Below are 24,784 nucleotides of genomic sequence, written 5' to 3'. Positions count from 1 at the left end.
CTTGGTGTAAATTAAGTGATAAGATACTTCAGAAATAAGAGGATCTTAGGTAACCGTATAGACCAGCTCCATAATACCTATCAGGATATTTTAAGTGATCATAAAGGTCATTTTACTCAAGAAGAATTGGGGAAAATAGAATCAGACTGGGACTAGATGTATCTATTAGGTCAAAATGGTGGTCAGTGAATTGTATGGTATGTGAATCATATTTTACTAAAGCTGTTACCAAAAAAATAATAATAATAGGTGGTGGCTAGAATATCCAGGTATAAATTTTCAAAGACTAATGATCCATTAAGAAATAAGAGTAGAAAATATTATTTGGTTGCCATCTTTCCGTGACCAAATCTTCAAGAAAAGCAAGGGCTGGCCCACAGACCTCTGAATTGATACTCAGATGCCCTCAGGATTAGGACCTTGTCAGATGCTCAGCTGCCTGCCAACCTTCGCAAGGGCGTCACTGACAACATCGAGATCATGCCGCAGCTCGTTCATGGCTCTGGTTATGCTCTTGGTGTCTTTCAAGATCTGAATACTACGTGTGTATGGATTATACTTCACTCCAAATGGGCGCTTAATTGTTTTGGTAAATTCTCTATTAAAAAAAGAAAACAAATAAAAGGCAATCAATTTCCGGAGCGAGGGGGAATGATGAAAACTAAATAAACAACAGCAAACCTATTTCACACACTAGGCAAAAGATAAATTTCTACTAGATGTTCATGCAACCAATCTGACTTACCTCTCTACACTACATGTGCAGAGGTCCCCTGGAATCCTACACAGGTAGAAAACCTAAAGTAGTCATGGATATATCTATCCCTGCATTACTAGGGAAGGATCCTGTGGAGGGCTTTATTAACAATTTCTTACTTTATACACCTCTTAACTGCAGTAGGGAGACCAACCACAATAGTTTTATTGACCACATAGTAATAGACCCCCTCGATTGTGACTTCCATAACTACACCTACACACACACACAGGCCAAGAACAGTCCTGCCTCCTGCACATGTACATTCTTTCTGCTTAGAATGTTTCCTCTAGACTTCTCTCGAATGACCTAAATTCTATCCTTTCTTCAAGCACGGACGTTCTGCTTTTTTTAGCAATCCAAAATTTGAACCTCTCATTCGGTACCATCAAGAACAATCATGTTCAGGACACCTAGGGATGATTGTGCAGCTGAGGACAATTATACATGAGCAGGGACTGAAATCCAGCTTGCAATCTGCCTGGTCTACCCAGAGGGGCCCCCTCTTCTAGAGGAAGCCCTTTAGTATTGTTATTTGATTCTGTTCACAGCTTAGCTCCCCAACTAATGGAAAATCCCTAGAAGACAAGGAGCATGTCTTCAGCCCCTATCTATCTTCATTGCTCAAGGTGACCTCATGACCCCTTCCACCAAATGTTGTTTTGTTGATCCTGCTTCTATCTTTTCCTTTCCTACGACCTCTATCTTAGTTCCAGCTTGTATTTTTACTCGAAGCACTATAAGAATCTAAATCGTTTCTCTGCCTCCAATATCTTTCTTTCTTAATAACACACTTAGCTGATTAATAGTTACAGCATAGCTTTGATTGTATCACACATCTCACATATTTTTTCACCTCCTTACCTTTTTTATGCTGCCCCTTAGCTTAAAACTTAACATGCCTAAATCCTACCTATCTTTCAAGTCCTTTCTAAAATGCCATTTAGCTTTCCCTGTTCTCCCAGCTGAAATGAATTGCTCCTAAATAAAATGCAGAACCATATTTCATACATATCTCCTCTAAGGCTTTCTGAATTGTTATATAGTGATTTGAGTATAGTCTTCCCCCCCCCCCATTAGATTATAAACTCTCTGACTGGAAAAATGGAAAGAAACAAATTTCTCAGTGTATCTGACTCATTATTTCAACTACTGAATATCATTATACCCAACATACTCTAAATATTTGTTGAGAAAGGGAGATTTGTTACAGGCAGAAGGCGCCTGGTGGGCTTCTATTTATCCAGATGCTCACTTCTGTGATTTCTTACCATTATTGGACCTCTGTCTTGCAGAGAAAAATTAAGGCATGAGGAAAATATACTTTACCTCATCTTCTCTTTTGCATCTTCAAAGCTTTCAGACACAAAGTAGACATCCTGAAAAGTTGTGATGAGACACTCCTGTTTGCAGGTAATCTTGGGGTCAAAGGGCTTTACTTTGGCATGTCCAGAAAGTGCATGCTAGAGGACAAAGAGTCAATGAATCAAAGAATACTCTCTATTTTCATAGATCACATTCTACGCACAACTGCCAGAATCGGCACACCTCTGAATGTATTACTAACACAATGGCTCCAACCTACAATTCTAAATTTATTTCCTACGGTTCTATATAACCCATAAAATTCTCTAGCTAAACAAATGGCTTGCTGTTCTCCATAATTGCCCCAAGAGCATCTCGATTGTTCTAACACTCTTCTCCATGTAGGAGGCACCCAAGGATCTTTATTTATTTATTCCTGCATTATGGCACCTACTCTCTGCACTAGTTATTCTTATGCATGACTTGTACCCACCACCAGGTGGTAGGCTCCTTGAGAGCAAGAGAGTGCCTTAGACAGTGTTTCACACACACATTCATCACTCAACTAACCTGTTTATTTCTTTATTGGCCAAATAATAAATCTCAAAAAGTTTCCTAGAAGTTATTGCTAGCACACCAAAAATGATGAAGAAACAGCAAGAATTTGCAAGCAAAAGCTTTAAAATACTTTTTTTATTTAAAAGAGATAGATAGATGATAGAGATAAATGTCCAAAAACTTGGGAAATCAAGAAAAGTGTCCTTTAAGTAATATTTACTGCTACCCTAAGTATTTTCCATAGTAAGCTCTTGTTCAAATTCAAAAACTATTTCCGGTTGTATCAATTATATTAAGTGAATCTGAGATGCGCAAAGATTTACAACTCTTACCTTGAGTTCACTGATAGAAGAAAGTAAGCCAGCACCAAAGACTCTTAGCTGCCCATCTTGTTTACACAGACCAAACTCCACAGTGAAAAAGTAGCACTGCAAAAGGATATCAATATTACTTTCACATTCTGAATGACTCAAAATAAAACAAATCACAACTCTTTATCACTGACCCAAAGTACCCTGGAATAAAGTCCAAGACCCCCAGACAAGCTCACAGTATCTCTACAATTTGGCCTCATTCTAAACAAGCACTTCTCAAACTTTTGTTCCCAGTACCCTTATACATTCTTAACAATTACTGAAAATCCCAAAGACCTTTTGTTTATGTGGGTTACAGCTAGCAGTAGCTACTATATTAAAAATTAAAACAGAAAAAATTTAAATGTTTACTAAATAATTTTAAAATGGAATAAACTCTTTTTATGTTATGTAAGTAACATTTTAATAAAAAGTAACTATATTGTATAAAACAAAAAAGGTTAAAAAAAGGTAGCATTGTTTTACATTGTTGGAAATCTTTTTAATGTCTGGTTAGATATTATTTACTGTCCAGCTAAAGAAAAAGATGAATTCTCATATCTGCTTCTATATTTAACCCGTTGCAATATGTGGCAATAAATTTGCTTATTATCTACACCCCCTCCCCATTGGAATATAAGCTCTATGAAGACAGGAATAGCACCTGTCACCTAGCAGGTTACTATTAGTAATAATAATGGCTAACATATATGATTAAAGTATACGAAGAATATTGAGCCTCACACAGATAAGTAGTTGTAAGAGGACTGAATATTGAAATAGCCTTTTCAGATAATTGTGGATATTCTTCTTTGACACTGCAAACTCAGTAGTGATTGTTTCTTAAAGTTCTACTGCGATGTGGCATCTGAAACCACATCAGTGAACTCTGTTACATTAAAATCCACTTCTCACTTTAAATGGATCTTTTACTTACGTATGATTTTGACCCCGTGAAAGGATCCCAAGTACCCCTGTAGCTCCAAAACCACAATTAGAGAAACACTGTTCTAACCATAGAGCCTATTTCATACCGCCTTGCCCACCCTCACACACTCTGCTCCAGCTTCCTGTTCTTTCCCCAAAGTACTTCCTTGTCTTTCCTTGTATGCCCTCATCCCAAGACGCTCTTCTTTCCCTTGTTGACACAGGAAAACACTACTCATCTTTCCTGGGCTAGTCCAGGTGTTCCTCCTCCATGAAACCTACCCTGGGCAGCTCTCTTCACGCCCAGAGCACTTGGCCTCAACTTCTCTATCACCTTCATCTCACGTTTCTAACATAACTTTCTCCCCAAGTAGTGAATAAGTTCACTGAAGGCAGGGATCATGCCTTCCGCATCTTTGTATTTCCAGAGTGGTGTCTTGTATATACTGCTTAAAAATATTTTTAGCATCATTTTAGGGAACCTATCATTTTTATTGAAAAAAGAAGATATACGAACCATTAACATTATTGTACTCTAGTTTTTCTCTGCCTTTTCTTAAGCTGATGTCTCCCTTTGATAAACCTTACATTTCTATATCCTTCTTTAATGTTACTTAAATTATTTAAATTAAATTGAATTAAATTAAATATGAGAAAAGAAACATTTTCTAATGGCCATCTTGAATATGTACTTTTAAACTATGTAAATACTCATATCCCACCCATTAAGAATTACTACTCTGTACAGCTACGTCCAGATTGATACCGTTGCCAGTTTTTGAACAGCCTCCTCTGAAGCTCCAAGGGACGCCAGGCCAATCTCTTGAGAGAACTGTGCAAAACTAGGTTCAGCCAAAAGGGGAACATGACCCAAGAGTTCATGGCAGGTATCTCTAGAAAAGAGGTATAAGTCTGTCACAGATGTGATGCTTAACATAAATGCATTAATCAACCATTCAGTCAAATTAAAATCAGATCTTACTTTTATTCAAATTGATCAGGTGGTATTACATTGGAAATAAATCTCAAAGGACACTAATGAAATAAAGAAACAATTTTGATTCGATACCTTGGGCACTCACAAACACACACACACACACACACACACACACACACACACACAAGTGTATACAGATACCCATAGACATCTACATGCCCCCCGATCCTACCAAAGATCAGGTCTCTGCTCAGATATCACCTTTCCTACCAGGCCTTCCCTGACCACCCTTTTCAAAATAGCAACCCTCCATCCACCCATACATATACACCCCTCCATCTTCTTTCTTTACTTTATTTTTCTCCGTGTCACTCATCATCAACACCAAACAGGCTGTTTGTTATCTGTATCTCCCACTGGAAAATAAGCTTTATGAAGCAGGAATTTTTGTCTAATTTTTTTCAGTGTTACATCTTCTATGCTTAGAACAACACCTGCCATCTAACAGGTTGTCAAGTAATAATAGTAATAATAATGGCTAACATATATAGAGCATAGAGCATGTATTATGTTCTAAATGCTTTAAATGTGCTTATTCATGTAACCTTCACCCAAAAATCATGAGGTAAGTATCATTATTACAGACAGCTATTTGATGAATGAATACTGATGTAGAAGTACTTACGGCTCTGGGGTATAGAGGGGATCTGAACTGTGTCTCACATACTGTGTGCAGTGAAAAACTCGAAAGGCTAAACCTGATAAGAAATCCCTTGGTGATAAGTAACCAGCCACAGGACGGATGGAAAAACCTGTGCGTTCTGAAAAGCAAAGAAGAAAACACAGAGACGTCTTCACCAGAACAGATCACTTACTGCACCATTTTAACTCTGCCAGTGGCATCAAGTAACACTTTGAGAGAGAACATAAAAACGAAAATGTATCCTATGTATACTATAGGGAAGTAATAATTAAGTACTTACCATTGCCAGGCAATATCACACCTTTTACATATCACATCTCCTTTCATGTTCACTGTATGAGTTAAAGTTTATTGTCCTCATTGTGACAGCTATAAAACTGATGCTCACAGACTCAACAATATGCCCAAGAGCACGTTGTAGATGATAAAGGTAGGAAGAGGACCCAGGTCTCTTAAATTACATCTTGCTGTCTTCATAAAGGATTTAGAACATCCCCTTGACAATCTTAACTTAAAAAAAAAAAAAAACCCCTAACAAGATCTATTAATTTAGATTAGAACTATTTTTGAATCTATGGCATTTTTAGCCAGAACTATCTCTTCTAAAGTAGTTTGTTTATTTTACCTAAACTAGATGGTGCTTTTCTATCCCCCAACAGACAAGACTGCATGCCCACTGTGAAAGGGGCCTGCCACTAGGCTGCATGGCTCAAGGGAGCTCTATAAGTTCCAATTCTGCCCTTCGTTTCAAACCCTCACACTCTGGTATTCCACCTACTTGCTTTGTACCTAAATTCTCCCATTCCAATGGGAAGATTTCACAGTCCAATAGAACTTTCCACATGACAGAAATGTTCTATATGTAGGCTACCCACTAGGGTAACCACTAGCCATATGTAGCTATTGAATACTTGAAATGTAGCTAGTATGGCTGGAGAGCTAACATTTTTATTTACATTAATTTTCATTATTTAAACAACACCATGTGTCTAGTGACCATCGTATTTGACAGTGCAGGTAGCCCCTTCAAACTGATGTTATGTTTGAACTGTCTTCTAATTTTGGTTTCTCTCTTTGAAACTTTCCCTTGAAACACCTTTAGCAACATGTTTTGTAGCCAGCTCAAGCTCCAGACCCCAAGCGAACAGCTTTCATTTTTGTATCCGAATCAAAATATTTGTAAATCTCATACAACTTCTATAGCCTGTGCTTGTCTATCCCGTGTCCCATGAGATCATGTGCATTGTTGGTTCTGTCATCCATAATCGCTACTTTTTTAAATCTAGTTTTTGTAGGAACAATTTACATGAGCTTTTCCATTGTAAAAACAATATTGCCCTTTTCTGTTTAGTTCTTTGTTTTGTGTACAGTGATTGAAGAATGAGAATTATGGAGTTGAATAGAAATACAGATTTTTATAACAGTCTATGTAAGAAACTCAAAGATAGTAAGTTCAGACCATGATGGAAATAAACTAAACTCCCTTGGAGTCAAAAACATAATTTATCTTTTTTCTCTAAGTTTCTAATCTACTAAGATCAAAGGGGAAATGTCTTTTCTTACATATTGGAGACCCTGGAGATCACTGATCACTTTATTCCCTATACTAGCTAGAAAAAAATAAGGAGGTCTAGACCAAACAAGTATGAAGAACTGAAAGGAACAAACTGTCTTTACCCTTTATTTCTGCTCTACTAGCATATCTTTTCCCATTGGAAAATGATACACTCTTAATGTGGAAAGGGGCTTCAGATCATCTCCTCCAACCTTCCTTCCCCAAGGTGCCTGAATCTCCTCTACCACATCCCTGATAAGAGGGAGTGAAGGTTTTGCATGACCACCTCCATGGATGGGGAACTAACCGCCTCATAAGACTCTTCTATTTTCAAAGGGCTCTTTCAGCAAGGTCTTCCTCATTTTGAGTCAAAAGCTTGCAGTTTCTATCCAATAGTCTTTTACTTTAGGGCCATATAGTAATCCCTCTATTATATAAGATTATTTTCAAATATTTAAATACAAAACTATAATATCTCCTAAATCTCTAGGTCAAATACCCTAAGAATCCTTCAGATTTTATTGATATGATACATTTTCCAATCCCCTTATAATTCTGCTCATTTTTTCTACATCTGTTCATGGTTATGATTGCCCCTCTTCATATGTGATGCCTAATATAGGATCTAATACTCCAGGACAGAGTACAGGAAAATTCTGACCTCTCATGTAACTGCATTTTATTCCTCTATTAAAAATTCTGTCATGATCAAAACAGAATTCAACATTCCCCTTACAAAAAATTAATTAGCTTATTACCTTTTAAAAAGTTTGAAACATCTTCCAACTGTGGGATATTATCTTCCCGATATCCACAATATTTAGAAAGCAAAGGTAAGTTTTTGAGATACTCTCTGCAGGCATGGGTTGGGTAAAGTTTGTTCAGCTCTCGGAACACTGCTCCCCAGGTCTTAATTTCCTCTTCAGTGAATTCAACCTTTGGAATGGGGTCTCCACTAATGAGATAAAGGGAAGAAGTTATTTTGAATTAGCATTCAATAAGTAATAGCACTTATCTTATTCTCTACTTACTAAATAAGTATTATATATTTATTGATTGATTGATTTTATTATTTTAAAGTTGGTTAAGTTATTTTTATAAAACACTTACTGTTTATAGTTCATAGCCAAGTCTGCAAAATACTTCCGTCTTTTACGGTAGACATTGTCTTTGAAGCCCTGATAATTAAAGAAAAGTTGTTAAATATTCATACAAAAATATATTTGACAAATGATATTTAGGAAACATTTTTATTATTGCATTAAATGGATAGATTGGCTGGGGGCTGTCTAACGCAGTATAAGGTCACATTCACAGAGCTACAAAGTGGTAGGAGCTAGATTAAAGTCCTGGTTTATGCGACTTCATGACTGCACTCTCTTCTCTCCTTCCCTCCCAGGATCCTAAAGCTCTATAAGCAATCCTAATGCTCTGGATTTACTAATTCCCCCTCTCATGTCCGTACAGCATCCCACATAATTTTCCAAGGAAACGACTTCCTAGTTCATCAACTGCCTAATAAACCAATTATGCTAGGCAACATGAGTGATAAGACTTTCTCCATTCTCTCTCTACACCCCTTTCAAATAACCCATGCCAATTTAATAAAAACTGACTGCAGACACTGTCTTTATTGTAGTATAACTCTCAGAATAGCTCTTAATAATAGGAATGCCAGGCATGTGACAGATGCTTTGGAGCCAATGAAGTTAGATGCTCTTCAGGCAGTTAGTCACAATTCCACCAGCATGGAGGTCTACTAAACTTCCTGAAATGCAAATTAAAACAAGATCTTACTTAGTCTAGAATAAGCACTTTTTCCAAAAATTGCCCTTAATTTTTAGCTTGCTTTAAATTATTTTCATGAAAATATTTAGTAAAAATATTTACAGGATGGTCTGCATCCAGCTCAGATCCGTACATCAGAACTCTGTTGGCACAATGGTCCAGATCAGAAACCTTCTTTGGAAACCAAGGAACAGTTTCCATATCTGCAGAATACAAAAACCACTAACAGATGAAGAGACAATCTTAAATAAGACAATAAGGAAGAAGAAATTAAGAAAGTCATAAATGCATTTAGATGAGTGTTTTAATTTTAGCTTGTACACTGAGGCAAAATTTATAACAAGCAAATTGCTCTATTTCTAATAAGTACATTTTATTCAGAATTTTCGAGCTTAAAATTTTTATGAGCCTTGATTTCTTAAGTGTTAGAAAAAGCTGTACTTTGGTAATAGACCAAAAGTTCAAAAAAAAATTTTTTTTAACTACATATTTAACTATCCTAAAAAAGCAGAAAAAAGGATAAACAACTTCGCAGACCAAGGTGAAAGTTTAAATAAGAACTTTGAATGTTTATTTTTGTTGATGGAAAGGATCCTAGAGATCATTTACGTCTTTACCACTCTGATCTTCTCACCATCACCTAGTCATACAATTCCTCATAAGACACTGGGTTTTTGCATATGCTGTTCTTCTGCCTGAAATAACTATCCCACTTCCTGCTCCGCCCGCTTCCTCTATTTTCCCAAGAATACCCTTCTCCTTCAAGGCCCAAATCAAACAAGCCTTCCCTGATCCTGTGGGTAGAACTAATTCTGTGTCTTCAGGGTTCCTGTGACACTATGTTTCTCATTTTCTAAAAGTTTTTACTGTGTTTCATTATAATGTATCTGTATATGTCTGTCTTATAGGAAAGAAAGGAAATGACTCTAGGGTAGAGACTATATATTCTTAAATCTTCATTTCTTAGAAATATCCAACACAAGTTGTGTTCCTTGAATATCAACTGAACCCTTTAGCCTCTATAAAACTCTCCATTTTATAGATGAGGTAACCAAAGTCCAGAAAGGTAAAGTAATTTACCCAAGGTAACTCATCCCTCCATAATGGAAGCTAGAGGACTAGAACTCAATCCTTTTTGTTCCAATCTAATATACCCAGAAGTGATATTCAAGAGATTCAAACAACGAATACAAAAGGGGCAGCAATCATATCACTCAAAATAGACACAAACAAAGTCCTAGGCTCCTGTTCTGCCAGCTGTTACCCCTGCAGCTGTTTGTGGCGGGCCTGAAACTCCTAGGGGAAGATCTGGAGCACACAGGCTTCAGGCATGGTTGGGAGTACTCAAACGACTCAGGGAAGTAGCTACCCGCTAGCCAGAAAGGAAAGTATATTAATATTTCAATAACTTATACAGCTGTACAAATACATAGCAGATGAATATCAGTTCTGATTACACACCAAATATTGTCACATAATCTAAAGGGATTATTTTAAATTTAGTACCATGTATAAAACATGGCCGATTTTGCCCCAAGTGAACCACAGGATTTTTCCACAGTAGAAGATCTTTGCTATCTGAATATCTGAAACATTAGAAGGCTTTACTGCTTTTTCATCTGCTTTTGGTGGAAGTGGAGACAGGGAAGAATGTTGTACACTGTGTATTTCATATCATAGTTGTCAGCAACTGCCAACATTCTCAACAAATTCAAATATTCACTGAATATCTGCTAGATTCTAAGCCCTGTAAGAGTTACTAGGTGCTCAAGAATTGTGAATTGAAGGTTTGTAAAATCAAGAAATGCTTGACGATTTGGAAATTGAGATAACTTAATTGGTTTCTAACTATTGCGAATTCTTTCGGACATTCAGGGTTTCCTTTTTGCTTGTCTCACACTGGATAAAATGTCACCTTATAATTTTTCTTTAGAATTTTGAACAATTATATTTTGTGTTCCCTTCACTACCAGACTGTAAGCAATTTTAAGAGAGAGAGTTTTATTTTTACTTTTATCCTTCAAAATAAATATAAGATTGGACACACATTATGTACCTAATTTCCTGAGTAGTATTTTCGCTTTTCAAACTTACCATCTTCTTTCATGGTAAAATTATCAGGTGGATTCACAGAGAGAACGTTAGTATGAGACTTCAACAAATGAAAAATATCATTCAGTTGTTCTCTGTTGATATCACAGTCAACAAAAATCTCAAATTCTGAGTTTCTTCTCTTTGATTTTCGGGACTCAATATGTAACAGGTTCACATGCTTCTCCTGTGTAAAGATTACAACATGACTGCTTCAAATAGTTGTCGTCTCTGAGCAGATAACTTTCACTACCACTAAAAATCAATTTCACACTTGTCATAATAGCCAAAAGGTGAAAAGGCTGTTTTCAGTGCTGCCAACAGCAAAGCAATTCCTCTAAATAGTAGGTGCTATTCAAAATAGTTTGAAAAATTTATCACGCCCTCCAGAAACTAATAACACTCACTAGAAGCCATTCAGTTTGCCAGAAGAGATTGATCTTCAAATCAATATACCAAGTCTCCTAGATAAAAAGAGCCTTTTGAAAATTCTCACCAATAAAAGCTAGTTTTTAAAAAGTAATAATGGTAGTCCTTTAGAAAGAAAAGTTTCCTTTGCAAAAATGCATTTAATAAAATTAGATGAACAGCTTGAACACAGAGTATTTAATACCTTAAATCTCTCGAGCTACAGACTTAGTAACCAGCTGAACCAGATTGCTTCTGGTCTTTTCATGCCAGTCTGAGCTGTGGGCACCACTTGTGTAAACCTGTGAGAGGGGGGTATCTTCTCTTACCAATCCGGGTAGCTGAGGAAAAGCACTGGCACAATAATGAAACATAAGAACCAGTCACACAACAGTTTTTTCACCTAAAAAATGAGGTTAGTGTCGATGATCTCCAATACTAACCAGTTCAATCGAATTAACTTAGCGAACACCTATGTAGCCAGGTTAGAGCTGTGAAGCATACAAAGAAGGGTAAGACATACAACGAGTGTATAACCTAGTTGTCTAACACACAAAAGACTATGACAAAATACAAGTAGGGGATGTTCACGAGCAAAAGATGGTCAGTGAAGGGAAAAAGCATCATGAGTTAGAGAAAGTAGAAGGCTCCATAGAGCAGATGGAAACTGAAATGAGTCTTAAAGTATAGATAGAATACAAAGACAGAAAGCAGAAGGAAGGATTCTAAACAGGAGGACTATACAAGCAAAGGTAGGAAAGAGGTGAGAATTATCAGAGAACATGTACCAAAAAGAAAGGAGAGTGAATGTCAGGGATGTTGGGAAACTGGAATAGGTGGGGTTTATCCTGGAACATAGACTTTATCATGGAATCAATAGAATAAAGCCAGTTACAAAATATACTGGAATTGATCAAGAGTAAAGGAGAATTTTATTGAATCTATCTCTTATGAATATTTACAATAAGAATGCATTTATAAATATTTTCTGAATGATAACTTGAATGAATATAAAGTTAAATTGTGTTTTTGGAGAGAAAGATGCAAAATGTCAATTTTTCCAAAATTATTCTATTGATTGCTATCAAATTGCTATTGAATGCCATCAAAATGGAAATCTCGATGGAATTTGGTAAGGAAATTTAACTAAATAATTTTAAAAGTCCATTTGGAAGAAAGATATAGTCAATAAAATTCAGGAAAATTCAGATAAAGTAGGAGTGATAAGTGAAACATTTCCTATCAGGAATTTCAGTTACAGAAACGGAAGCACGGAGAGTTTAAGCAATTTTCCCAAAAAGCTATAATTCAGACTCAGGTTGTTCAGCTTCACAGTCCATGTTCTTAAACACTATGTTGCAATCGTGTTTTACAAGAAAGGAAGAGTCAGAATAATGGATAATATGAATCTTCTTTGAATAAGATTTTTTGAATCTTAATAATGAAAACACTAAAGACTGACATAGTCCAAAACTGGGACATGACTACCTTAGAAAGACGGAAGGAAGAGAAATTAAGGGGGCCACTGGAAAGGGGGCTGTGTCAAGAAAGCTAAATCTTTATTTCTGCTGTAGGAAATAAATAGTAATATCTACGATTGAAAAAAACCAGAAATAGCAGATTATTTATAAATATGGACGTAAATGCTAGAAAATATAGTTGAAAGAGTTGGAACTGGTTACCTCCTGTAGACTGAGGGTAAGTAAAATGGATGGGTTCACAGCTGGGACACTATGCAGCCGTTAAAAGAATGAATGAGATGGACACACAGCAGCACGGGTGGGTCTTAGAAACACAGTGCTGAGTGAAAGAAAAAGTGCACTATACAATAACATTTATATAAATTACTAATTATAAGCATCCGCAAAGACTCTGCATATTCTTAAGTACACATTAAAATAATTCAATGTACATATCAAACAGAGCAGCTGTTTATCAGAAGAAAGAGATGAAGAGCGAAAGGAACAATGACATAAAACAGGAGGCTGTATAAATCAATGATGATAGTGTACCTGTGACTTAACAAGTATGATTAACTCAACCCTCTGCACCTAAGGTTAACAAAAAAAATTTAATGGAGCTGAGGAATGAAGTGAGATGAAGCAGAAAGACCACTGTTTTCTTGGCAAGCTTTATAGTGTGAGTTGACTTTTTGAACCATGCACAAGTATTCTTTGATTAACAATAAATTTTTGTTTAAAGTTGATGAAAGAAGCAATATAGGTATATTATTTAAAAATCCAAGGTAATCAATAGAATAGCTAAAAATAATCATTTAATTATCCGACTTTCGGAGGAGTTAAGAGGGAGCAGAGATGGAGGAGGTATTAGTATCATTCAAAGTAGAAAGTATTGTGTAAATTTGATAACTCAAAGAGAGATGTAAGAGTACTATTTACATTTAAAGAACAGAAATAGTTACACAAGGTTGCTTCTGGGGAGTGGGACTGAGGATATGATGTGTTGAGTAAGAAAACGGATGCCTTTCAAACTCTTCTAGACAATTTGTCTATATTTAAAATTTTTAATTCTTTGAAATATTATTTTCAAATGACTATACAATAGAATATCATATGGATATAAATTTGATTTTTAAAATAGCTAACATAAGGTACTCTGAACTATCCTAAGCATTTTACTCATTAACTCTATTAATTCTCACAATGACCTTATAAAGTAGGTTCTCATTTTATAGATGTAAAGACTGAAATGCAGAGAGACTAATCAATTTGCCCATGATTACTCAGCTAATAAAATAAATGACAGAGTAAAAATCTGAACTCAGTGGTCTGCTTCCAGAACCTACAAGCTTAACCCCAATGACATTCTAGCATAATTTAACCTGTCCCCTACCATACGACAAGTAGTTTATTAATAATTTTTATATTACTATAAATAAATCTTTGTGTCCCTAAGCCCTTAAAGTAGGTTAGGTCCCCCAGTTGAATACTATCATAGTACCTGGTACGTCTCTTTCAGGTCATTTTACACACATGTAATTATTTACTTACTATAATAATTTGTTTAGTTCTGTGCTCCCCCCTAGATTATACATACTGCAAGGGTATACACTGTGTCTCTGTTCTGGTCCACATCCTTAGTATCTAGCAGGGCACCTGGCACATTGTAAGTACTCAATAGATATTCGTGTTCTGCATCGCTGATCTCTATTTCCTTTAGATAGATTTATGAAAATGGACTAAAACATGAACATTTTAAGGCTCATAATACATATTACCAGATTGTTTCCCCACCCATTACACCAATTTACCCTCACACCAAATGTGTATTTAAGTGCCAAGTGCATTGAAGCTGTGGCAGTAGGGTAAAGTATAATTGTAAAATCTTTGCTATTTTACTATATAAAAATATAATAAACTATATTATTAATGTCATTAAACGTCATTAAAATTTAAATATTTTATTTAATTAAAATAAAATTAAAATTTGCTTCTCTGAAATCTATGCAGTGAATCTCTCTCTTCCTCCATTTCTTTTTTTTTTTTTAAGGCAAGACAATCCCTGGTTGACCTCACAGATTGCAAGGACCTTGTCAGTTTACAATCCTTTTTTTTTTTTTTTTTTACCCACAGCACCTGGTCTTCCTAGGTGGTCTCCCATCGAAGTACTAACCAGGCCCAACCCTGCTTAGCTTTCAAGATCAGACAGGATCAGGCACGTTCAGGGTAGCATGGCCGTAGATAGCCTCATTTCTTTATTTGCTAGTTATAGTTTCTCTTCTGAAAAATTTCTGTATCTCTTATCCATTTATTAGAATTGGGCAATATTTTAGAAATTTAAGGGCTTAAGAAATGTCTGTAGTCCACCTTTGAAGAATTTACAATAATCTATATTTTAAACATACCTTAGAGAGTCATTTTAGTAGAGTTTATGCAGAAATATGAAGTGCTTACCTGGAAGATTTTCAGTGCTTTTATAAGTCCTCCAACTTCATTCTTTAAGGAAAAAATGAGAGTTGCTCTTCCTCTTTCTAAGGAATGCTCTTTGTTTTCCTTGTTGTCTTCAATCATGATGAATCTGGTGTATTTCTCTAAAACCAAAGTATAAAAATATAGGGAAAGGTCTAAAAAGAAGTTGTGCAATGTAGACAATCTTTGATAGTATTTGAATCTGAGACAATATTTTATAACATTAACCAAGCTTTAGTTTCCTCACCTCTAAAATAGGAATATGCAGATATGCTTTGCAAGACTGAAATGAGACCAAAATAAAACAAAACATTGCCTAGCATAGCGCCTAGAATGTAACAGGCATACTACACCTGTTAGTTTCTTTTTTTTTCCTAATCCAATCCTTCTTTGGAGGCACAACTCAAGCCATTGGCTTCCAGCAGTCTTCGTGACTGTTGTGGCCCAAATTGGGTCTTCTTCCTCTATGAAAGCCTACCTCCTCCTCACCAAGAATTTTAGCTCTTTATTATACTGGATCTTGAATGGCTTCCCTGAATATTTTATTCATACATGTCTGTCTTCTAACAAGGCAGCAAGCTCCTTCAGAACAGGGACAAGGCTTTTCACTTATTTTGTAAATTCACAAGCCTGGGCAGCTCTGGACACATGTGGATTCGAAGGATAACTGCCAGGTGAGAGAATTCTGGTTCCACATAAGTATCTCCTTTCCTCTCTGCCTATGAAATCCCCTCGGCCATGGGCTCTGAAACCTTTTCAGTATTGGCCTACAAGTGCTATATGATTATAAATACAACTCTGTGTGTGTGTGTGTGTGTGTGTGTGTGTGTGTTGGCAGAGGTGAGGCTATTGTGAAAGATAGACGTAGGGCACAATAACCTTGTATTGGTGAATTTTCAATTGAGAAATACACACCTGAGAAATAAAATTAGGATTAATAAATGGAAAAAGCATATTGAGGATTTATTCTTATTTGCTTTTTTTTTTTTGGTTATTAATTCTTCCTAATTGCCCAGTTTCATATTGTAGTTTTAGTGGAATTAATCTTTAGCAACTTAAATTGATATAACTAATTCCACTGTCCTTCAGCTGCTCTCACTCATTGATCTAAGCCTGTGGCACAACCACTCAGAGCAGGTATAGTGATGATAGTGTGGACTTGAAGCCAGATGCACTGTGTTCCAATCCCCCAGCTCAAACTTCACTTACTCATGAAAGCCTTCCCTGACCTCCCCAAGTCAACACACTTTAGCATTGGTTATCATTGCACCGTATGCCTCCCATTCATAACAACAGTCACAGGTGCACTTGTAGCTCTGTTTCAGTGAGTATTTGGTTATGTGTATCTCTCCAACTAGACTGTGAGCTCCTAGGGGACAGAGCTCTCATGTGCTTTGATTCACCATTGTATTTGCAGCACCTAGCATAGTCCCTGCACATAATAGGCAATGGATATATGTCATTAAATGAATAAAAGAATGAAAGGTTGGTGAAAGACATGGTCCCTACCCTCAGGGGACTAAAAGTCTGGTAGAGAAAGGATGACAATGCAGGACATGCATTGTAACAGAGAACACAAATGGCATAGTGATGGCAGTGACTAGATTATTCTGGTACATGTTCAGAGATGTTTCATTGAAGATGTGTTCAAATTGGAACTTAAAGAAAAAGGGGCGAAGAAGTAGAGGAAGAGGTGAAAGACAAAAGATGAGGAGATGACAAACCTAATACAGAGTAGTGAGAAATGATGTACGCAAGGTAAATGGGGCTAGATCCTTCAGAAGGTTTCAGGCAGGTAGTGCAGAGGAGTTTGATCTTCTATGCCCATCCAAATACCCATGTAAGGACCATGGCCCATCTGATTGAAGCCTAAATGAGAAAAGTAAGGATGAGGTAGTTTTCCATTAAGCTAAAGTCCTGGCTTTGAAATGCTTTTCTATAGGATGATGCAAAATAAGGGGCTTCATGCATTTCTATCTGTCTGACCAGAGAGCTCTTGAGTTTTCTTTCCTCCATAAAGCCTTTTTCTTAACCCATACTGCGTAACATTTTGGGTCCCCTTATAAGAGACAGCCCCAATAGACCCATCTGGCTTGATAGAGGGTAAAAAACACCATATATGGCTCAGAAATTTCCAACTTTATGGTCATAAACAAAAATCTGCTACTAAATTTGCCAATGAATACCATTTGCTGTTTCAAAATTCAGTCTTTATGATACCTTTGGAATTAAATGTAACAAATATTTATCAGGCATGTACTAAGTTGAAGTCCCTTCTACATATAAGTTCAGAAAGTATGGAGAGAAGAAAGAAATTCCTCACTCTATGAGGGTAAGATTCTATCATTCTTAGCAACCTAAGAGGTGGGTAAAGGAACTGACATTATAGAAATATATATAAATATCATATACTAATATTATCCCATCTAATTCTCAGAAAATCTTAGTGGGAGAGGACAGAAATTATATCTTTTTTATAAATGAGAAGTTGAAGCTTAGAGAAATTAACCTGTCCATGGTCACACAGCTAGAGAATGCAAGAACATATATTTAACACTGTGTCCTAAACATCTGAATGTTAACATATGGATCTGATTTCACCGGGATTACCCTAAATATATTCAGAAACACAGAAGGTAGAACAAAATTCATGGCATCTAGTTGAAAGCTGTCTTCTTGGAAGATGAACTAGAGATCTAATTTGACATCATCTCAACCACCTATTTACCCTACAAAACAGTGTAAAGAAATATCTGGAATGTGAAGTCATTCATATCTAATCACTGACCTGATATTTATCAGTATGATCTTGGGCATGCTACTTTACCTGCCTAATATAGCAAAGTTAATTGTTTTCTACAACTAAATTTATTTTCTACTACTAAAACAATCTCTATGTCAGTGCTTTAAAATCAAGTAACCAGTTAAACTTAATAATTATGTGATTCAAGTTATCATCAATGGTAAAATAAATGAAATTTCAACTCAAGCACATTCACGTGTATAAAGTACCATAGTCAGTGTTAGGGCAGTAAAGGTTAAAAGCAAAGAGAACAATTTGCCTCCAAAGAATTCATAAACTTATGTATGAGAGAGGGGGAAGAGGGACAGACTTTCCAACAAGTACGAATAATAAAAATAGAATGGGACCCTGAGATCCCTGAAGAGTACACCCAAATCTCCAATTTCCCCACCCCATGACTAAAATCTCTTGAGATTCTAAAGATAATTGGAAATCACTTCTGGCCCATCTATCAGTCTCTAATCAGAAAGGATTTATGGATGAGAAGCAAGAGATCCAAAAAAAAAATATATATATATTTTCAGCTTCAACAGAATTGACCATTTCTTAATGTAAACATAGGAAATTAATACATAGGAAATTCTGAATTGGTGCTCTGGGGCTAAAAATTCAGGGATTGTCTTAGATATGCATTCTCAAAATGCTTTTAGAGATGTGAAAACCTTGGAAAACATTTCGTATCTGTCTAACTATCAGTCAAAGACCATGGACATTTTTTTCACACAGAGTATGGGTGACTCTGTCCTATGAAGATGCAAATAATAAGAAGAGATGTAAAATAATATAGCAAATTGCCAGTAATTAATCTATCTACAAATCCATTTAGGAAAGCTGTAACTTCTATGTGCATCAACTTCCTTATCTGCAAATTTGAAGGAAGGGTCATTAGCACCAATCTCATTGTTATAAAAAATATTAAATATATAAAAATATATAAAACCCTTAGAACAGTTGCTGACCTACACTGAGTACTCAATTAATATTAGCTCTAATATTGGGAAATATAAATCTCAAATTTCCCAGTCTTCAAAAAAATTGAACATGTTAAATGTAACGACACTGACATTTAAACTCCTCTGGCTAAGAATTTTTTTTGCCCTGGAAATTAAGCATTTTATAAGATAGTTATAAACCTATTTTTTATAGTAGCAAGCACACAGAAAGGATGTTTTATGACAAAAAAAAAGTAAGTATTCTTTTGTTTTAAGGTGATTTTCAGTTTCATTGGTTTATTTATTATGAAACTCCTAAAGTATATTGTTTCAAATCTCAAATGCAAAATTTAGCAATTCTTTTGCAAATAAACAGATGAAGTCCCCAAAGTACAATCACTGAGTTAGTCAATATTTACTGAGTCCCCATTTTCCATGATATTGTCACCATGGCATGCTGAAGGAAGAGGATTCTGCAAATTTAAGCTACTTTCTGGTCCACCACTGTTTTCATAATGTAAGCAAACTTTTACAACTAGGAGCAAGGATCAGAGAACAGTAAAGAAAAACAATTTTAGCCATATGGTGGTAACACTAACAGAGTTTCAGATCTCCTAACAGTTCATCCTTCAACAATCTCTCAGAGCTTACAATGCCACTCTTTGTGTAAAACTGTATAAAGATTTTCTTTCACATTTCAAAACTAGCCCTTAAGCTCATCTAGCACGAGCCATTGTAAGAAGATACTAATGCTCAAGTCTGGTCTAAATCCATCCCTTTGTGGTTTGTGATTCTCTCTTCTGTCCCTGGTTCTAGAATGTATTTAGTTTTGCCACCAACATCTCCCTAGTGGGTGGCAGCAGAGGAGGGTGAAAGATACAATAATGAAATATTTATGATATGCAAAGCATTCTATATTGAGATTTGAAAACATTACTATCTCTCTTGTTTAAGTCAATATAAAAATAAAGTTCTCAAGAGTAAATTTTGCTAAAAACCTAGAAGACAAGAATTCTCATCCCCTCCCCTACTCCCACCTCCAAAATAAGCTTATAGAACTTTGATCTTTACTAAAATTTTGCCATAACTTTACCTGGTTGACAGATCTTATGAGGCATCAATTCTTTTTTCCTCTATTTGACAACCCCCGAATCCCTTCGAGAACCTCAACTCTTTCCCTTGTCACTTTTTTTCCTTTCCCCCTTCAATCTACCTACTTCCTTCTACTCCTTCAGGGGCAAAACCTACAGTACTAGTCTAGTAAGATAAAAGACTATAAAATGTCCAATGGGTCACACACCTGTTTATAAATGTCTCACTAAGTAGTATACATTTTCTTTTTAAAGCAACACTCTCATTCACCAGTGCCAACTGGCATTTCTCTTTTTCTGTGAAAGGCAGGTACAGGCATGTTCTCCTACTGGATTTCCTGGCCTGAGAAAAGATGCCCTGGCAGCAGGATATGCCATTGGAAATAAGAAAGACATACTAAGAAGGAAGTCAAAAGATCAGCAGCCCCTTGGTAGAGTAGAGGTCAAGGTGTATACATTGACTAACTCCTTTCTCCCCTTAATTTAATCAGTACTAAGAGTAATTTAAATTTATGTGATCTAGGAAACACAAAGCGTTATCAAGTTGAAGTACTCTGAAGACATAACTGCTGTTTGAAGACAGAACTAAAAGCTGCGGGAGGACCGATGTGGAAGGAGAGAATTCTCCAGAGAATCTTGATTTTTTTTTCTAAATGGGGGAAGGAAATGAGGGTGAAAGTGAAGATAAACTACAAAAGAAAACACTGCTGTGAAAAACATTAATCCAGGAAATAAAGGCATTGGCAAAAAAAATGGAAATAGAAAACACATCCCTACTTGAAGATAATCTAATACAATAACACGTGTACAAATGAACCCCGGTGGTAAGATTCGTAAACCACAGATTATCGCATTACAGAAACATTTATAGTTACTTTAAGCTGTGCTCATATCTACTTTTAAACCGAACAAGTGAATTCTATCCTTCTTTGAGAATAAATTGACAGGCACAAACTTTCTTTGGTTTAGAAAATTCAACTCTAGTCTTTTTTTCCCCACTGTCGACTAGAGTGGAGCATCAATGGGAGTTAATTTTAAACCTCTGAAAACCAAGTGGTCAGAGGCAAGGTTAAGTTTACTGAGGTTATTAACTGGATCTGAACAGCTAGACCCTGTACCCCTTTGTCAGTTGTAACCTTCCACCCAAGTTCTTATTCCCATGTTGGGGTGGGTGAAGTAGGTAAGTGTGATGATGAGAGGCTTTGATCTGAGACTCCCTTTTGTTTGGGGGTGTCTAAGGGAGAGTTCCTTTAGAAGGAAAAAAGAGATGTGACCATTTGAGGGAGAGGAAGGTAGGGAATAAGAATGGTCTCCTTCTGCTAACATAGAGGAGTCACACAGACTTGGGTTTGACTCTGAACCTTAGTTTCCTCATCTGTAAAATGCAAGAGATATCTGTTTGACAGGGTATGTTACTGAGGTGAAGTCAGATGAGTGTAAAGAGTCCGTTTCTGGCACAAAAAAAAGAAAGGCTGTCAAAAATAGTGCCTTTTTCCCGGAAGGGATAGGAGGAAAGAAGAGTGAGTGGCCACAAGGGTACAACTCCAATTTCCCAGACCCAACCCCCCATGGGCATTCACCTCCTGGCGGGTAATCTTGCCTCCATCGTATGCCGGCCCAGAGCCCCCAAATCTGCGACGGTGGTCCCTGGTCCCGCGGGAAGGAGCCACCCTACTCACCTCTGGCACTGCTAACGGTGAACTGGGTCACCCCGCGGGCTGGCGCTGCTCGCTTTTTATAGAAGCGGGTGTCCGGACGGGCCAATGGGCACCCGAGGCAGCCGAGCAGTGGCCAATAAGAAGAGGGTTCGCCTGCCGGGCGGGGAATCCTGGACCAGGAGCTGATCTCCGCTGGGTGCTGACACTCCCCGCCAGCCTGCGCTGAGACTCGCATGCTTTTAGCCTTTAGGCGTTTCTGCCTGGTGTTTTAATTAAGCTATTAGTTGATCCTTAACTACAGAAGTTTAATACTATCAAGATGACATCTATTTTGTCAGCATAATGACCTCCTATAGGCTTCTGCTCCTCTTGGTTGGTGACTGAAGCAGGAATTCCCCCCTTCATCTCTGTGCTTCTAGGTTATTTGATAGTCTAGCCTTGCCTCGTCATTCTCTTGGTGCCTTCCCTTTTTCCTCGAGGCAGAGCATTCGTTGAACTTTAGAAGGGAAGTGCTCAGTACCCTTTCAATTAAAGAAATTTTAAAGATGAGCATGCTACATCAGCAGAAACCATGTTACATGCTGTATTAACAATATGGCCCAGAAGCCAAAAATGTGGACTAGGTTATCTATTGGGTACTTAGTCCATTAGGTCCTGTCCCAAAGGACTATATATGTAACACATTATATTGTAGAACATTTTTCTTCAGTTTTTTAAAAGTCGAGTTTGTTGATGTATAATTTACAGTAAGATTCACCCTTTTGAGATGTACAGTTCTGTGTTTTGACAAACATATAGAATTGTGTAACCACCAATCACAAGGCAGAACGTTTTCATCACTTCAGAAACATTCTCTTGCCTCAATCCTCTCCCCTCACACCAAGCCCCTGGCCACCACTGATGCTATATAATGTCCCTTTAGTCTTGCCTTTTCCAAAATGTCATATACATAGAATCATAAGGCTTATAGATTTTTGACTCCTGGCTTAACATAGGCTCATACATTATGCTGCCTGTATCAACAATTTGTTCCTTTATATTGCAGGGCATTTGCAGCTTTTGCATACATTTTCCTTTTATCTGCATAATAATTCTATGAGATAAACATTATCCTTATTTTACACTTAAGGAAACTCAGGCAGCAGAAGGTTCTTTCAGCACAGTCCAGTAAGTAGAATCAAGAGTCAAGCAAAAGCAAAAGCATTCTGACTTTAAACTTTGTGTTCTTGCAGAAATACCATGGAAAACTCTGGCCTGGTAGAGAACTTTTGGAACCAAACTGAGGTCAAAGATGGCTTCCCTAAAGTTGGGTCTGTGAGAGGGCTTGAACCACCTCTGCTAAAGAAGGGAGGTGGGGCAAGTCATTCAGTGAGCCCATCCCCAAGATCAGAATAGGCTGGGCGCTGGCCCTGCGGTGGAAAGGCCTGAGTAGCTGGTATCACTGAAGCCCGTCTGTCATCTTGAAGAACAGAACAAAGCAGGAACCCTCTCTGAGCCTCTCTGAACATGCATAGACACCACAACCCTGGGGACGCCAGGCATCTGGACTTTACCACTTCTCTGGCAGAATTCTCAGACCACCTTCCCAAAACACCTGCAGCATTGTGCCTGGAATTCAACCAGTTAAGAATTTTCACTGGGCTCAATTACAGAATTTAAAAATTCATATACCCAGAGAAGGTTCAGAGAAAGGACTATCAGTTGGAGAAAATACATATTTGTCTAATTTGTTTAATTGGCTTCCTATTGCTGCTGTAACTAATTGTCACAAACTCAGTGTTTTAAAACAATAGAAATTTATTATCATACAGTTCTGGAGGTCAGAAGTCTGAAATGGGTTTACTGGCCTAAAATCAAGGGGTCAGCAGGCTGTGTTTCTTTTTAAAACTCCAGCAGAGGATCTGTTCTCTTGTCTTTCCCAGCTTTTAGAGGCCACCTGCATGCTCATGACCCTTTTGTCCATCTTCAAAGTAAGCAGCATAGCATCTCTGAATCTGTCTGACTATCCTATTTCTTCTATCACATGTAAGGACCTTTGTGATTACTTTGTGCCTATCAGATAATCCAGATAATCTCCTCATCTCAAAATCCTTAATCACATTTGAAAAGTCCCTTTTGCTACATTAAGATAAAATATTCACAGGTTCTAGAGATTAGGGTATGGACTTCTTTGTACCAAAATTAGAAACCGTGGGTGGTATCCAGATGAAAAATGGCCTTTAAGTTTTGTATTTCCATCTTGATCTGTGGAATTTATGGCAAAGGAGCTTTCTGACACTGGAACGTGGCTTTTGAGATATTAAAAGTTCTGATGCCATGGATGGTAAAGGAGGACACCTCACTGCACCCCCCGGATTTTCAGCAGAACGTATTTGAGGGGACACATCCCAATCTCTCATTTTTCATTTGCTAAGGTGGCTTGATGGTACCTTTGGATTGGTCTTCCCTGATCTTCTTTGCCAGCTCCTCCTTCTCCATTCTCCAAATATTCAGGGTTACTCTGGGCGAAGCCCTAGGGCCCCCTTCTCTTCTCAGTCTATACTCTTTTCTTTGTCAATGCCCTCCCCTCTCGTGTCTTTAAATACCCTTAATATGCTAACAATCCAAAATGTATATTTCCAGCCCAAATCTCCCTTCCAAACTCCAAAACTTTATATCCAATAACAATTTATATCTCCACTTCCATGACACATTGGCATCTTAACATATTCAAAAATGAACTTGGGAAAATAGCAAGCATTGGTGAGGATGTGAAGAAATTTGAACTCTTGTACATTGCTGGTGGGAATGCAAAAGAGAAAAGTTTGGTGGTTCCTCAAAAAGTTTAACAGAGAATTAACATATGACCCAACAATTCCATTCCTAGTATATACCAAAAAGAACTAAAAGGAGGTACTCAAACCAATCCTTATATACCAATCCTTATATATAAATGGTCACAGCAGCAATAATCACAAGAGCTGAAAATCGAAAACATTCCAAATGGCCA

General features: G+C 37.0%; 1 protein-coding gene and 1 pseudogene across 1 annotated transcript; both read right to left on the bottom strand.

Moving 5' to 3' along the window:
• Positions 1-423: 423 nt before the first annotated feature.
• Positions 424-15,427, bottom strand: TPH1 (tryptophan hydroxylase 1). The gene is made up of 10 exons (XM_011378198.2): positions 15,297-15,427; positions 10,978-11,161; positions 8,986-9,086; positions 8,206-8,273; positions 7,854-8,050; positions 5,523-5,658; positions 4,667-4,793; positions 2,953-3,048; positions 2,087-2,220; positions 424-598 (listed from the first exon to the last, which is right to left on the bottom strand). The coding sequence occupies exons 1-10, from the start codon at positions 15,411-15,413 to the stop codon at positions 424-426; spliced, it is 1,335 nt and encodes a 444-aa protein (XP_011376500.1). The 5' UTR covers positions 15,414-15,427.
• On the bottom strand, positions 14,967-15,085 carry LOC111730752 (annotated as a pseudogene).
• Positions 15,428-24,784: the final 9,357 nt, after the last annotated feature.

Source organism: Pteropus vampyrus, unplaced genomic scaffold, assembly GCF_000151845.1.
Source record: "Pteropus vampyrus isolate Shadow unplaced genomic scaffold, Pvam_2.0 Scaffold334, whole genome shotgun sequence".
Lineage (NCBI taxonomy): Eukaryota > Metazoa > Chordata > Mammalia > Chiroptera > Pteropodidae > Pteropus > Pteropus vampyrus.
Note: the sequence above shows the minus strand (reverse complement) of the source record. Positions and strands in the feature narration are given on the sequence as shown.